General features: G+C 42.6%; 1 protein-coding gene across 1 annotated transcript in view; it reads right to left on the bottom strand.

Annotated features, from left to right (window-relative positions):
• RASA1 (RAS p21 protein activator 1) overlaps nt 1-15,699 on the bottom strand; it is a 67,585-nt gene extending 51,886 nt beyond the window's left edge. Inside the window, exon 1 of the mRNA XM_055790461.1 lies at nt 15,211-15,699. Within this exon, the coding sequence (XP_055646436.1) occupies nt 15,211-15,665 (455 nt within the window). The 5' untranslated portion in view covers nt 15,666-15,699. The remainder of the gene's footprint in view (nt 1-15,210) is intronic.
• Nucleotides 15,700-15,904: the final 205 nt, after the last annotated feature.

The raw sequence follows: 15,904 nt of genomic DNA, 5'->3' as shown, positions 1-15,904 counted from the left end.
CAGATTACAGTTAAAAAAAAAACCCAAACAACCCAAAACCAGAAAGACCGGGCTGTTGATAAAATCTGAAGCATTTTAGACCAGAAGCTTTTCTTCTCTATGAACTAGAAGCAAAAGTTTTGAGAGCTTTTATCAGAATGAAAATCAGACTAAACTGATAAACATGTATACCAGCAGAAGCAGCACCAGCACAGATACTGTTTACCCTGGCAAAGCCGTGTGCTTGCTAGTATAGCTCTCCTTTGCTTCTCTTCCTCATCCTGATCAAAACAAGTTAAACCAGAAAAAGCCCTGTTATGTCTGTACAACATACAGCACTTTTAGCAAGATCCTGTCTCATCCCATTCCAGAGCAAGGCAGCCTCACAGACAGAAACTTGCTGCTTAAACATGGCATGCAAAAAAAGAGTATCACGCTACCCCTACCAGGATAATCCTTTAGGAAGTGAAACAAAATCAAGATCGTCTATTTTGACATACCTAGGATGAAATATCCTGCTTGTGAGTGTGCACAGCATGGCTGAAACCCGAGTTCGTTCATTCCCAGCACATGTCACAACTGGGCTTTGCTGTTATGGACAGGCCAACTTTGACAAAGTAAGAAACTCCCCAGAGACCCAAGAAACTTTCCTAATGAAGAAATTCTTTGAAACCAACATTCCATGAAGCCTATTTTAAACTAACAATAGGTTCACTAAGCTTTTATTTGTTCCTATTTATCACCCACTTGAGAAAAATAATCTTAACTCTATTGAGAGACACACTGCATTGCAATGCCAAACTCAAAATGGGGAAGGTCAGAGTGTTAATAAGAATGCAAATTACTGAGAAAAAAATACACTAGGAAAACAAAAATACCCAATTACTTGCAAACAAACCATTCAACTTTTCTGTTAAGGGATCAGGATTTCTTGCAATAACAACACAAACTTTGGTGCTTCAGTTTTAAGACCACAAGCTTTGAACAAAGAGGACACCCTCTGTGCCAGTGACAGCGAAATATTCGTGTGCGTGTGTGTACAGACATATATATATATACACACAGACACACACATATCCCACATATTGGAGATCACTTCCTTAAATGCTGAACAGGCTATAGCTATATTCTCACCCATTCAAGAGTTTCATATCAAGCCTAATTGAAGACGTATATTACCTGGTAAAGTATAAACAGGGTTAAAAATTATTTGCTCTACCATTTCAGAAAAGATTTGTTTTCTGAAACAAAAGTATCTAGTTAACTTCAAAGTGCAATTAAATTCAGTGTCACTGAGCACATACTTGAAATATTAACAGCTGATAGAAAATAATACTGAGTTTTACAGCTTACTATGCACTAGTGCTATGTACAGTTACTCTGTATCACTAGATACAGAAATAAGTATCAACACCGAATTTAACTACCAACCGACAGGAAGATACAAATGGCAGCAAAGCAGTCAATATTGGGCAATGACAGCAGAAAACAGCTCAAGTAGTATCCTCAGGAAGCCCCTGCAGATAGTACGCATCTTTAAAAAACAGGATACACACTTAATTAAGTACAAGCTCTAAGACATCATCAGAGTATGCAAAATGCTTGTCGAGAAATAACTGTGCTTTTCCAGAGAGCAGTTTGGTAACTAGACCAAACTTTTTCAAGCACTATTTCAAACATTGGAACCACTTTTTTCAAGCAATATACAGTATAACACTGTTGAAGGACTTCATTGTTAGAAGTGCACATCTTATATTTCATCCAGCTATCACCTGGTCTCACTATTATAAGAAGATACACTTGTGTCATCATCTTCAAGTAGTTTGACAGCAAATAGTAAAGACTACTTTACAAAAATGCTGTACTCAGTCTGATTTAAGGATGTCAAGTGCACAATTAAGAAGTGGCATTATTTAAAAAAAAAATACTTCTGTTGAAAGGTTGTGGGATTTTTTTTCCTTTGAAATACATCCATATAGATCTATGATGTGAATACTGGGTAATATACTGAGCACAAATTCATACGGGTTATGTTAAGATCTCTTATGCTGTATTATCATTTATAAAGGAAGATCTATCCAACGTTATCCAAAGAAAAGTACAACAGGAACAACTAAACTACAGAACCTGCCCTACTCATCATAATTTCATCAGAGAATAAAGAATGCGGAATACTGAAGGACAGGACCAGGCTATCATCAATTCTGAAATAAAATAAATTCCAGATCTTCTGGCTTTAACCCTCAGTCAGGTATTTCTATGATGCCCGAGTTTGGCGTTTCTGAAAAAGTGTATCAGAAGAAACCACCTCTCTCTCTTCAGAAGCTGTGCACCATTTCAAGTTTTATAGGTCAAGGTAACAACTTCAGCATTTTGCAGGCGTAACAGATGCAAGTTTAATGTGGTCACAGTCAGAAGCAATGCTTAACCAGACCTCTTGATTTACATCAAATACAGTGTCTGAACACACATAAAAGGGAGTCCTACCTACAGTGCACTACGAGTCTCATGAAAGGAGTTAAGCTTTGGATAGGAAGGTATGAAATAAAAAAGCCTGCCTAGCTGCTTGTAAATATAAAATTGTCCCTGTGGCTGTGACTTAACAAATGCATGCACTCAAAACCATAACTCGCTACCACTTAGATACATATCCTCTATCATTGCCAAAGACAATATCCTTATCATTTCTCATCAGTCACCTCTGCTTGCTTGCCTAGTCAGACCTAGGAACACTTCTGTATTTATAACATTAACTTTGCAACTTTTTAAAATGCAGACAATCCACCATTTTCACAGTGTTTTGAGCAAACATAATTAAATGACATTCTGAATCAGTGCTAGTGCCCTGACAATACAATAGCTATTATGAAATGCATTAAAAGAGAAGATGCAAGTATCCTTGCAACAGAATGTTATGGAGTAGTTAAACAAATGTCTTACCAGCTATAGATCACAATTTAGGTGGTTGGTTCCATGACCACCCATTTAACTGCTGTAACAAACTTGTAAAACGGCTCTTTATTTTGCTTCTAAGAGAATACCAATAATAGAGTTCTATGTTTCACAAAGCAGTCAGAAGCTACACAAGAATATTATCTCATCTGCCAGTTTAAATCAAAACCACGTTCAAAACTCCAACCCTATGGTATCACAATCTTAATTACAGCAAACAGCAGAACGCAGACACAGTAACACCACAAACAGCTCATACATCCACACAAGTGACATACAGCTGTGCAGAAGAATGGTCCCCTACACTACAGCCACAGCCACGTCATGTGGCTGACAGCCATAAGCCAAGTCATAAAACTCATTAAATGAGTTGCAGTGCAGTTAGAGCTGCTACCTCTGGCCTGCAAGCAAGAGCGCCTTGATTTTCCTTGGCTCCATGGAAGATGCTGCGTACCAGACATACAGTCACACCAGCCTCATCAGGCCTAGCCAGCAATTTCTACTGTGGGCAGGAACACAACTACGCTGCATCGCTTCAGCAAGCTCATGGTACAGTAACAGGACTTCTGGCCCCCAACGTGGGACACACCGCAAGGTCCATGCAAGGCACAGGCTGTTCACAAAGAGGTAGCAGATGGTGAATGTACCATCTGGAAGGAGGCAGCTGCTATTGTGTGTGTAAGCATGTCACATTGTTCAACCAAAACCTTTTATTTACATATTTCCTTTTTTCATGTGGGAAAAGCAAATACTACAAAGCTTTGTTGTTCTATAGAAGGATTCTGCTGGTACAGTATACTGCAGTTTTTACTTAGGAACACAGTAGGTTTGGGAGGAGGGAATGTAGGAGAAAGTACTGAAGGGGAGTAAAAGTGTTTCTCAGCAACCTAGAACAAAAATGTAGATGTTGATAATAGCTGCAGACCTCCCTATTTCCATCTAGAAAAAGCTATGGTGCACAGGAAAAAAAAAAAAAAAAAAAAAAAAAAAAAAGAGTCAAACGCCACATCCACTTCACTCAAAGCTCTTGTTAGCCATACTCTGCTGCTTCAACAAAACCCATAAAGCAAACAGAGGACTTCTAGGAGTCACGGTCAGTGCTCCCCTCCCACCAATTCAGTCACTGCCTTAGTACCTTTCACACATTACAGATTCGTGTTACCACCGCCTGAGACTATGTGAGCTCTGTTCCTATTAGAAGTGAAAGAGAGCAAAGCTGATTGTCTTGAACTGGGAAAATCCTCAATTTCAAAGGGCGCACAGAAATCTCAAGTACAGTTTCATGAACACAGAGGGGAAAAAAAAGCCACAACAAAGTATCCTGTTATTATTTGTTTCTTCTTAACCTGTTAACACCAACCAGCATCCCTCAAGCTTTCCATCTAAAGACTTCTATTTCATTCAAGTTTCATTTCAGTCCTACAGTTTCTCTCAGCCTAAAAAGACATTCTTAGTTTTACCATTTTTGTGCTGACTCTGCCTTTTAATACTTTATGCCCCATCTCTGTCAGATTTGTAAGGCTGCATTACTTCCTTCATGTACATTATTTGTAGAGATTAAATCAAGGTCAGTTTCACAGAGACTTCACTAAATTTAGATCCTTCTTCTGTCTTGTTAGTTACTGTTCAGTAGTTACCAATTTCTGACCACCTCCTTGCAGTTCTCCACATCACAAAACTTCCTGCCAGAAAAAGCTCTTTGCAAATATGTATCAACTATGATACTGGATGCACCTTTAAGATAATGAAACAAGAGCTGGAACAAACTTGAAGCCAAGTTAAGTGTTCTGCATCCAATGTGCATGAAATTGTTGTGTACTCTACTAGAAAAAGGGAAGGAGGGGGTTTTATTTCTTTTATATCCCTATTCCTTTTTCTAAGAGGCAGTACAATGCGTTTAAACACATCCAAGTAAGTGTAATGAAGAATAATTCTGCTTTTCTCATTCGACTGTTCCAAAACCCCTTACAAACAGCATGTGGAAAACTGAACCATGCTGCACTTCAAGAGTAGGAGCCAGCCAACTAATGTGGAAAGTCACTACCACAGGCACTCCTCAGTACACCAGCTGTGCCAACCTGTTAACTTTGGGACCTGCACACACCTCCAAAAAATGCTGTCAAAACACTTTCAGCAAAGTCTACACCAGCTCTGGCCTAGACCAAAACAGATCAGCCAAAAACCTCCTAACACCTTAACAAAAAGACTATGCAGAGATGAAAGAGCAAGATAAGCATACAGTCAAGAATGCATACATTTAAATAACTTCACTAAGGAAAGAAAGGTTCTAGAAGTTTCAATTGCTGTAACAAACAATGACATAAGCTTTAAAGGAGACAGAGATGTGACGACAGCATAATAGCCAACATAGCCAAAAGATTTCTTTCAATCCTACCTGATATACATTTACTGAAGAGTGCCTATCTCATTTTTGTGAGAACCACCAATAAGCAGGTGAAATACAGCTAAACTGGCTGAAAAATAGCTCTTGGAACAGCTTGCATTTTCTTACTGAAGGATCAGCTTAGGAAATGAATTCTGGAACTCATTAAAGTTTTTAGCAAGAAACTTCCCATTTTTAAATGCTGCCTACTTGTGCCCTCAGGGTCAAAAATAGGCCTTTTTCTGTTTGAACTAGAAAGTAACTACTACAGAAACAATGTTAATACTCCTACACAGATCAGCAGACACTCTTTGGCAATAATTAAGGCATTTCTAAGATGATATTCATCTTGTCTGCCATTAACCTCATTAAATGTAACACGGGCTCCCTCACCTTCCCCCCCTCCTCGCACCTCACCATCTCTAAGGATGCACAGATTTTTGTTTTGTGCTCCACTCTCACCTCCCCTTCAAGCTGGAATGCCTCTCTAGAGAGCTGCATCGGAGCCATGGATAAGTAACTGCTTCTGTTAACAACAAACCGTGACAGTTATACACTAGAAATCAAAGATGGGTACAATGCTTGAATTAAAAGATGTCCAGTACTTCCCACATGCACTAGGAACAATTCACATCACGCTGTTGGATTTGTTGTGTAAGAACTGTGTGGACAACTAAGAAAAAAAACCTGTTTCTAGTCTTGAATATAGAACAAGACAACTGCTACAGAGGTTCGGTAATATCCTGCTTTTGGAGGAATAAAGATATTTCTCCAGCATCCCTTTTATTGCAAAGGAGTAGAAAGAACAAAAAAAAATTAAAAAAATCTCTTCCCAGATGCTTAGAAAGCACAAAAATCTATGCAAGCAAAAATCTGAGGAAAAGGTGTTTTTGAACTCAGTAATGCCAGCAATTCCTTAATCTTCCACATTAAGCAAGTATTCAAGGTTGAATCCTGTAATGTCTCCAGTGTTACTCTACTAATAGATGGCAATATAAAAAATGGAATGGATTTATGGTTACTCTTAAATTTGATATATAGAAAAAGATGATGCAATTTATTTATAATAACCATACAAAACCCAATGAGTAAGACACAGACAGAATATCCTTTTGTGCATCTCCTACTTGCAGGTGAACACTTACATACATACATGCAATTTTACAGAAAGCAAGAGGTGGACTTAAAATCATAAGTTAAAAAAAAAAAAAGACCAAAATTTTAGAAAAACCTCTTAACACAAATCTACACAGAATTGCCATGTTATTCCAACCTTTGATAAGGTTGGCTAAACATAGGTGGTTTCTGGAAACCACTCCAGAAAAGAAACCAGTGTACTCTACAAGGGGAATTTCCTAGAAGAAACCTATGCCCAAATATCTCTGAGTAGATATTAATAAGAAAATAATCTGCCCACCCCTGCTGAACTAATGACAGTAATTCTTAACAGAACACTGTAATGTTTTAAATGTAGTTACATACTCAACTTCTTCAAATACAATTACACACAGCTAACATCTCAACACTAACATTACCTGGCAAGATACATACTGGATGGGTGGTCCACAAGGCAGGTAGGAAACTGGCCCACAGCTGCATTTGGAGTGTGGTGATCAGTGGTTTGTTACTCAGGCTGGCAGCCTCTCACAAACGGGGTCCCCCAGGGACCAATACTGGACCCCATGCTGTTCCACATCTTCATAAATGAGCTGGATGATGGGATTGAAAACTCCCCCACAAGATTGTTTACACCAAGTTGGGTGGCAAGGTGGACACGTCAGAAGGGTGAGCCATCTTACAGAGGGACCTCAGCAGGCTGGAAGAGTGGGCTAGCAAGAGCAGTATGAATTTTAACAGTTAAGACAAGTGCAAGGTCCTGCACCTGGGGTGACCAAAGAGCCTAGTCCCGGCTGGGTGGAATCTGTGTGGGGCTGGGGAGCAGCCCTGCTGAGAGGGACCTGGGAGCCCCAGCAAGATGAACCCGAATCAGCAGCATGTTGCTGCAGCAAGGGAGGCAAATCGGACCCTGGGCTGCATCCACAGGGGCGCTGCTACCAGAGACAGAGACACGATCATCCCACTCTACCCAGCTGTCAGGCTGTGCACGGAGTACAGTGTCCAGTTCTGCTCCCCACAATTCAAGGAAGATGCAGACAGACTGGAAAGGAACCAGAGGATGGCCATGAGATGATCAAAGGGCTGGAGAACCTCCCCTGTGAGAAAAGATTGAGTTAGGCGTCTTCTCCCTGAAGAAGAGAGGGCTCAGGGGGACCTCATCATGGTATTGCAGTAGTTAAATGCTTTTTACAGCGACATCACTCACTGGAACAGCCTCCTCAGTGACAGAGAAAACCTCACTGGAGGTTTCCAAGATGCGATTGAACAGGCTGCTAGATAATCTCCACTGCACTCCCTTTCCCAACAAAAGGTCGGGCCAGATGATCTTCCAACGTCCCTCCCAACCTGGACTATTTTATGGTTCTATGATTCTGTATATTCCAACCCCGATGAAACGGTATACTTACGGAAGACCAATTAGCACTTGAGATTAACAAGTATTACTACTTCAGTTTAACAAAAAAGGAAACCCTAACAAAAGTAATTGATTTGGTATGAAGTTGGCCTGAGAAGCAGCTGAAAATACCCAAATTTGAAGATAAAGATGACTTTTTTATGTACTGATCATCATAACAGTCAGACTACTAACATACAAGAACACTGGCTGGGTAAAATGAGCATCCTGGAGACCTCGACAGTCTGTTCCTGAAATACGACTGCAGCATTTAGCAACACTGGTTTACATACATTGTAATAAAAATATTTCTTAGAAGGAAAAGATAGATCTCTAAAGCAAAATCACTAAATATTTAAACAGCACTGTTAGCTACTTTAAAAATTTTCCTTTTTGTTAAAAAGGCAAATTCTTGAGCTTTTCCAGCAGAAATTATATCTGCCTACATAGAAAATAATGAAACATCCTGTTTACCAACCTAAGAATTTCTTGTACCTTCCTTCAGTCTTCCCTATTGGCTACTGTCTCTGATGTTATTCCTGCCTACCTCAAGTAACAATTTCCAGCAAATAGGTCCTGCAACACACTGATCCTCAACTATAAACAGTATGTTTATACATATACAGATTCATTTAAGCTGGAAGTGAACAACGGGGATCATATAAGTTCAGCCTTCCCCCTGCCGCCCCACTCAAGCAGTGTCAGCTACAGCTGGCTGCTAAGGGCCATGCTCAGTTGGGTAATGAACATCTCCAATGATGGAGAGTCCTCAACCGCTCCAGGCAATATTGTCACTGTTTCACACACACACACACACCCCACCATAAAAAAGGCGTCTTTTTTTTTCATGTAGAATTTCAAGTTTTTTAGTTTGCTTCCATTGCCTCTTGCCCTGTCACTGGGCATCACTGAGCATAGCCTGACTCCCTGATTTTCATTCCCTCCCATTAGGTATTTATACATATAGACAAGACCCACCCGAGCCTCCTCTTCTCCACGCCGAATAGTCCCAGCTGTCTCAGCTGCCCCTTGTCCGACAGATGGTCCAGACCCTTCTTCATCTTGGTGGCCCTGCACCGGGCCCACTTCAGCAAGTCCATGTCTCTCTTGTGCTGGCGAGTCCAGCAATGGACACAGCACCCCAGATGTATCTGACCAGTGCTGAGCTGAGGGGAAGGACCACCTCCCTCGAGCTGCTGGCAATGCTCCTCCCAGTGCAGCCCAAGACGCTGTTAGCCTTCTTTGCCATGAGGGCGTATTGCTGGCTCTGTCCGGTAGGATGCCCAGAGTTGCTTTCCAGCTGCTCAGCCCCCAGCAGGCGCTTGGGGTTACTCCTCCCCTGTGCCAGAGCTTTGAATTTCCATTGTTGAACTTCACAAGATCCCTTGCAGTCCAGTTCTCCAGCCTGTCCAGGTCACTCCGGATGGCAGCACAGCCACCTGGTGTTTTAGCCACTCCTCTCAATCTTGCATTGTCTGTGAACTTGGGAAGGGTGCACTCTGTCCCAGCATCCAGGTCGTTAATCAAAATGTTAAACAGTACTGGCTGGCCCCTGGGTACACCCTGAGGAACACCACCAGCGACTTGCCTCCACCTGGACTTTGTGCTGCTGATCACCACCCTCTAGGCCTGGCCGTTCAGCTGGTTTTCAGTCTGCCTCGCTGTCCATTTATCTAAACTGTACGCTGTCAGCTTGTCTATGAGGAGGCTATGGGAGACTGTGTCAAAAGCCTTACTAAAATTGAGGTAAACTCTCCCCCTTTCTCCCTGAGCCAATGACCTCACTGCAGAAGGCTGTTAGGCTGGTTAAGCACAATTTCCCCCTCATAAATCCACGCTGATTACTCCCCATCACCTTCAACACAAAATACAATTTAAAGATAGACTCATGTAAAACTGAAATGTCTTCTGCTCTGGAGCGATAAAGCAGGTATTTTACATAAAAATAAAAAAGTACTAAAGACTGCCTGCATAAAAGTACATAAAACGGGACAAGCATATAAAACTTGTCAAGCACATTTTATTGGTACTGACGATACTCTGGAGGAACACAGAGGAATGAATAATTGTTTTACTGCAATACTTATATGCAGCACAAAGACAATGTTAAAACAATATGCCTTCTCTTCCCTCCTACTGTGCCTACCAGTGAGGCAAATACCATTATTTTGGGGGTGGGGGTGTTAAAGGAGAAAAAGATATGTGAGAAACTGGAAAAGTACTATAAGGAGCCCTAGAAATATATGGCTGGATCAACAGATGGGGTCCTACACTGAAGAGACCCATGTCTTCACTGGCAAACTTAGTGTTTCTCCTCACTCCCTGGCCACAAACATTACAAGAAAAGGTGAAGGAAGTATGGCACAGTTTCATGCTTCTCAATAGGGCAGGCCAGTAGACGAAGTGCTTAAATCCCACACTGAAGTTCTGGGAGTCAATATACAACACAAAGTAAAAACTAGATAAAGTGCAGGTCAAGAGACTCTATTCACTGTTTAAACAAAATGACATCATCTGATGTTAACTAGAAATATTGACTGAACTACTGAAAAGTCCTCCTCAAACTTTTTCTGGCATCAAATGCTGTTCCACTTCTGGTTTTCTTCAACTGAAGCTTTCATTTATATATGTACCTAACACAGTCCGTTTACTTACTGCTTCGCTTCCCATATATGGTTAGGTATGATTTTGCTCTGCTACTTTTAACCATTCGATTAAGAACAGCACTTCTACCACCACCCATTCGGCCACAACTAAAATCAGATTTACATTGAGGTCTATGTTGTCCAGTACACTACCCATCAGCTATAGAAAAACAAGGTGTTCATCTTCCACAGAGAACAGGAATTAATAATAAAATCCATTATCTAAAAAAGAAAAGTCTCCCTGCTAACCATATTAACTGCTGAACAGAAAAGAAACTGCCTATTTTAAAATCAAGTCACATTACATTTAATTTTTTGTTTATATAGTACCTAACTGAACATGCCAATATTATTTCCCCTCAGTTTTCAGTGCAACAGATCCATTCAACAGTATGGAAAAGGGCCTTCAGCCATTATTCAAACTGAAAAAATTCCTTTTCATGAGTAAGTGAAATAATTGCTGCAGAACCCCGGACCTACCACCTCTGACAGTCACATGAAGAAACTTCACATTACATTCAAGTAGGAAAATGTTCTACTTTCATGCAATCCATGCTTATTTAATATTTCTCTACCTATCTCTTTATCTTCAGCTCTTTTCTCACTATTACATTGCCTCAACAGGCATCGAGAGTGACTGTAAGAATATATCTGCTTTGGGTAAGATGTATTTCAACCAGACAGTATTTTGACAGCCTATTTGGGTTTGTATGGTTCATAGCTTTTGATTTCAACTTTTGATTTTGATTTCCATTTCAAACTGATAAACACGCTCAAAAAACACCATATGAAAATGACAGTTTTGCTGGAATATATTGGAACTGCTTCTGCCACCTTAATGTAATACTAGGATCAATAATAAATGTCTCAAATATGATTTTTAATCAAATACATAAACAACTGAACTATTCCACATCCAGCTGGTTACAACCAAGTTAAACAGCATTCATTCATTAAATTTGAAGCCATTTCCTTACACTGTTTCAGCCCCTGTCAGCAAGCTTTGCAAATGGGGTAGAAAGCACAGAAAAAAATGACCAACACAAACACAGGGTTGCCCACTTTATTCTCTAGCATCCTGTGCCTCCCACCTAGCATTAAGCTACTATATAAACATGCTACTGCTGTGCTCCTGAAAAACCACACACACACACACACACAGAACAGACAAGCCTTAAGTCAGTTTCACTCCAGATCAAAGACAAAAACGCACCCTACCCGGAGATTTTGAGTTTTTGAATACAGAGAACCTGATACATGCTAACAATCACCTCCCACTGCTAGAAAGTTAAAGAAAACAGGCTATGAGAAGACAAGTTCCCCTCTTCCTTAGGTATGTGGAAAAGAGAAGAGGAAATAAAGTGTATTAGGTGCTTGCTAGCTAAGACGAACACATCCTGACTACCCTGAGCAAACTATATTTACAGCATCCTGATGGGAAGTGCAGAACTTGCATCTGCTTCACTTCCCATCTCTTCAGGTTAGTTACTGTGAAAGCCACAATGTTAACTATGCATTATTTCAAAACTTATTCATGTTTAAAACACACACACACACACAAAAAGGTGTTTGTCTGCAACATCTTTATGGCCTAACACTTGCAAACCGGGAACTCACTAATTTTTTGTTTTGTGTTTGTTCTGGGTTTTTTTTAATTGGCAAAACAAGTTAGGAGACAAAAAAGTGATAAAGTGTCTAAGTTTACGCAGAAAGCTTCATCTTACTCTATACTTAAAAGCCTAATCTGACATTGGAGTATGAACTTGGAAACACTTGCAGCAACTTTTACCAGATATTTGTCTGGAGTCAGTAACCAACCATTCCGTAAATCCTGAAATGTGATGCATGTCCATGGGAAGGCAAAGAAGCCTAGTGAGTCGTTACTATTACGAAAGAAATAATTCCTTTTCATTCTTATACAGGAGAATAGTAAATTTCTATCACATAAAGCAAGGCCCGAAGTGACAAGCACTCTCAATTTCTGATGTACACGTAATATACTACAAGCAATTAAGACAAAGAAAGAAAACCATTTGACAGAGTTGTGGAATTACCCATCAAGCCAACCCTGCATGCCTCCTATAAAAAATGAATGAATTAGGAGGAAGTGGGAAAGGGTGGAGCTGGCAGTGATATTTAAACAAATGGAACAGCAGTTTTGTAATCACATTCAACTGGATAAATTTAATCACAAATTTAAATTAGAAGTTCAATTATTGCTCTTATATACTTATATTGGACCTTTCCTTATGTAAGATGATAGATAATATTGATCTTTGGTTTTGGTAATAAATCAAGAGTTCAACTCCGCAGAAGCAGATGGTATGACTGCAAAGAAAGGGCACTTCCAGAATAAAACAGCAGGACTGAAAGGATACAATTTACTACCGACATATGGCAAATGTAAATGACTTAATTGAAATGGTAAAAACCGATGCTGTATAAAATGAGAAACAAAAGGGGAAAAGGCTTCTAATTATTTTAACCAGCCATATTAATTCTTTCTTTTATGTTAAAGTCACACACCAAGGATAAAATTACAAAGAAAAAGCTTAAGTATAGAGAGGTAAGAACTTCCAAATCAGTTTTTTAAACGTATTTTATTTCTTGGATGTTTCTGTATTAAAGAATCTCCGAGAGAAGAACATTTAACTACAGAGCTACGCCCTGGTCCTACAAAAACTTTGATGTTCCCTTTGTTTGAATCAGGTAAGTAACCTTGTCAACCAAAACAAAATCAGGGCCTCTGCAGTCTTCCCTTGCATGTACTCCTTGGTACTCCTTGTCAGAAATCTAACATCTTCCTTCATGAAAAGTTAACCATCACCCTTGCACGTGACTTACAAAACAATGTTCTGACTGTAAAATCCACTCAGAATTTAGGTATGGTAGAAATTAGACAAGCATCAAACAGGTAATTATTCACAAGTAAGTACCCCACTTTCCAAAAATACTTCTTACAAAGCTTGCTTTCTGGCTTTTTCCTCAGTTCTCTGAGCAACTCAGCCAGGTCTTAGCAGAAGCAGCAGTCTGATCTTTCAGAGAGAAAATCAGAAGAGCAGAATTCTGTACCTCACTGGCTTGGCATGCAACACTGAAGGAGTAGCTTCTCTTTTATGTGCTTCTATTTCCCTCCTTATCCTTTGTCAAACCTGCCTAATCCTATTTCTAGCTCATTAGGAAATTCTGCAAGTTTAAGACCATTCAAACACTGCCTTCACAAAACAAGGCCTTAACATTTACAAATTTCCACAAGTCCAGAAATTGAAAGAATAAAGGATTACTAGGAAACCTGTCAAGGTTAGAGAGATTAATTTAAAAGAAATCCTATAATGTTACATTTTATGTCCTCCTTACAATGGCAGTTGCTCCTGAAACCTTGGAAGCAGTGAAGCGAAATAGCACAGAAGGGAACTCTGTGACAGTGGGATTATGAGAGAATGTAAAAAAGAACCCAAATTCAGATGGGTTTTCAGATTAACTTTCTGACCTATCTCTTGAATACATCTGCCACCCTGTACCTCAAAACCCTAAATTATTGACTATACTCACTGTAACTTTAGAAACAACGTATTTCTAGATAGCGATGAAACCAATCAAAGCCTTTGAAGCAACTTGATTTTTGGGAGAATACATTTACATGCTTGAGGACTATTTTCTGTTCTCATACAAGCTTGAGAGTGCTTTACGTAAACTGCAGGCTTTAAGGCTGTTTAGAGTACTCACTAAGTACATGAACTCTATATAACATTATCTGATCTTATATTTCACACAATATAAACACAGAACTGGTGTGCCTCTAGTGTAGGATTCTTTCTATTACCAAGCACTGCAGGAATCACGATTAGCCTAATGGATGGATAAGAGTAATAAAACCTAACAGTAGGTTTACAGATTTTGGGGGTTCCCCCCCCCCCCCCTTGGTTGAGCAGCAAAGCAGTTAGACTTTATTCATAAAGATTGCCTCTCTGCTAACACTTTAAAATACAGGACTGATTTTTAATTCATTTTAAAGCCATGTTTCAGCTGCCTGAATTGAAGAAAAAGCCAAACACGTGTGCATCACTTTAGCTATGTTTGGGTATGGAATGGAAAAGCGAAGTATTACTGTGTTTTCTTTAGTATAAAGCAATGCAATGGAGAATGATGACATGGGATGGGAATTATGCCGTGGACAGCATTTTTGTTAGGTTTTATTCGAAAAAAAAAAAAAAATTGCTCTTCTAAGACAGAAGACGACAGCGCTACCGGAGATTGGAAAAGTCTCCCCAACAGGTAGTTAAACCACAACCGGAATAGCTCACTCTTCCTGGCAGCCTGCAGTATCGCTACGAAAACTTGTAAAAAACTAACCCGGCTGGTCCCCAGGAGCCGACCCCGGTACCACCTTCCACGGCGGGCAGCTTGGCTTGGCGCCCCCGCGGCCGGTGCCCGCCGCCCCCCCGGCCCCCCTCCCCCCGCACAGGGCAGGGCTGCCCGGCGGCCGCCGAGGGGGCTGCCCCCGGCCCCGCAGCGGGGCTCCCGGCGCGGGCGCTCTCCGGCGGAGCAGCCTTCCTGCTGGAGCGGAACCGGGTGGGGCGGGGGGGCGCAAAACTTCTGCGGGACTTCCACGGGAGCTCGCACACGCGCCTCGCCGGGGTGAGGCGGGGGCGCGGCGGCCCCGCTCCGCGGAGGCTGCGGGGGTGCGTGGGGGGGGAGCGGCCGGGTGTGGCGGGCCCCGCGGGGCGGCGGCTACTCACTGGTTGGTGGGGGGCGCGTTGAGCGGGATGGCCACCTCCTCCTCTTCGTACTCCGGCCCATCCAGCGAGTCGCCTTCGTCCACAGTCCCCAGCCCCCCGGACGAGGGGGGCGGCGGCGGCGGCGGCGGCAGCGGGGGGAAGGCGGCGGTACCGGAATCGGCGGCCCGGGCCGCCTCCGGTCCCTGCCCCGGGCCGGCCGCCGTGGCGGCGGCGGCCACCGGGGAGGCAGGCCCCGCGCCCAGCTCCAGGTGCCCCAGCACCGAGCACAATGCCGGGCCGCCCGGGGGGCCGGCGCCCAGGCTACCAGAACCGGTCGGGAAGGGGCCCTGCGGCCCCGGCCCCTTAGCCCGGCACACGGCGGGGTGGTGTCCCGGTTCCGCGCCGGCCGCGGCTCCCGCCGTCCCGGCTGAGGTAACCGAACCGCCCTCCTCACCTCCGGCCTCGGCCGCCATCATGTTGAGCCTCGCCCCCCTCCCCCCCCCGCCGGCCCCCCTCCGCCGGCCGCCGCCGCACGCCGGGGAGGTGGCGACAAAGGGGCCCCAGTCCCCCCCCACCCCCCCCGCCCCGCCCCGCCCCGCCCCGGCGGGGAGCGGAGCCGGGACGCGGGCAAAACTTCCCCGGCGGAGACGGGCTGGGAACAATAGCCGGCTGGGCGGGGGCTGGGCGCGCAGGGCAGCTCCGCAGGGCCCCGCCG

The sequence above is a fragment of the Falco peregrinus genome, chromosome Z, assembly GCF_023634155.1.
Source record: "Falco peregrinus isolate bFalPer1 chromosome Z, bFalPer1.pri, whole genome shotgun sequence".
Taxonomy (NCBI): Eukaryota; Metazoa; Chordata; class Aves; order Falconiformes; family Falconidae; genus Falco; species Falco peregrinus.
Note: the sequence above shows the minus strand (reverse complement) of the source record. Positions and strands in the feature narration are given on the sequence as shown.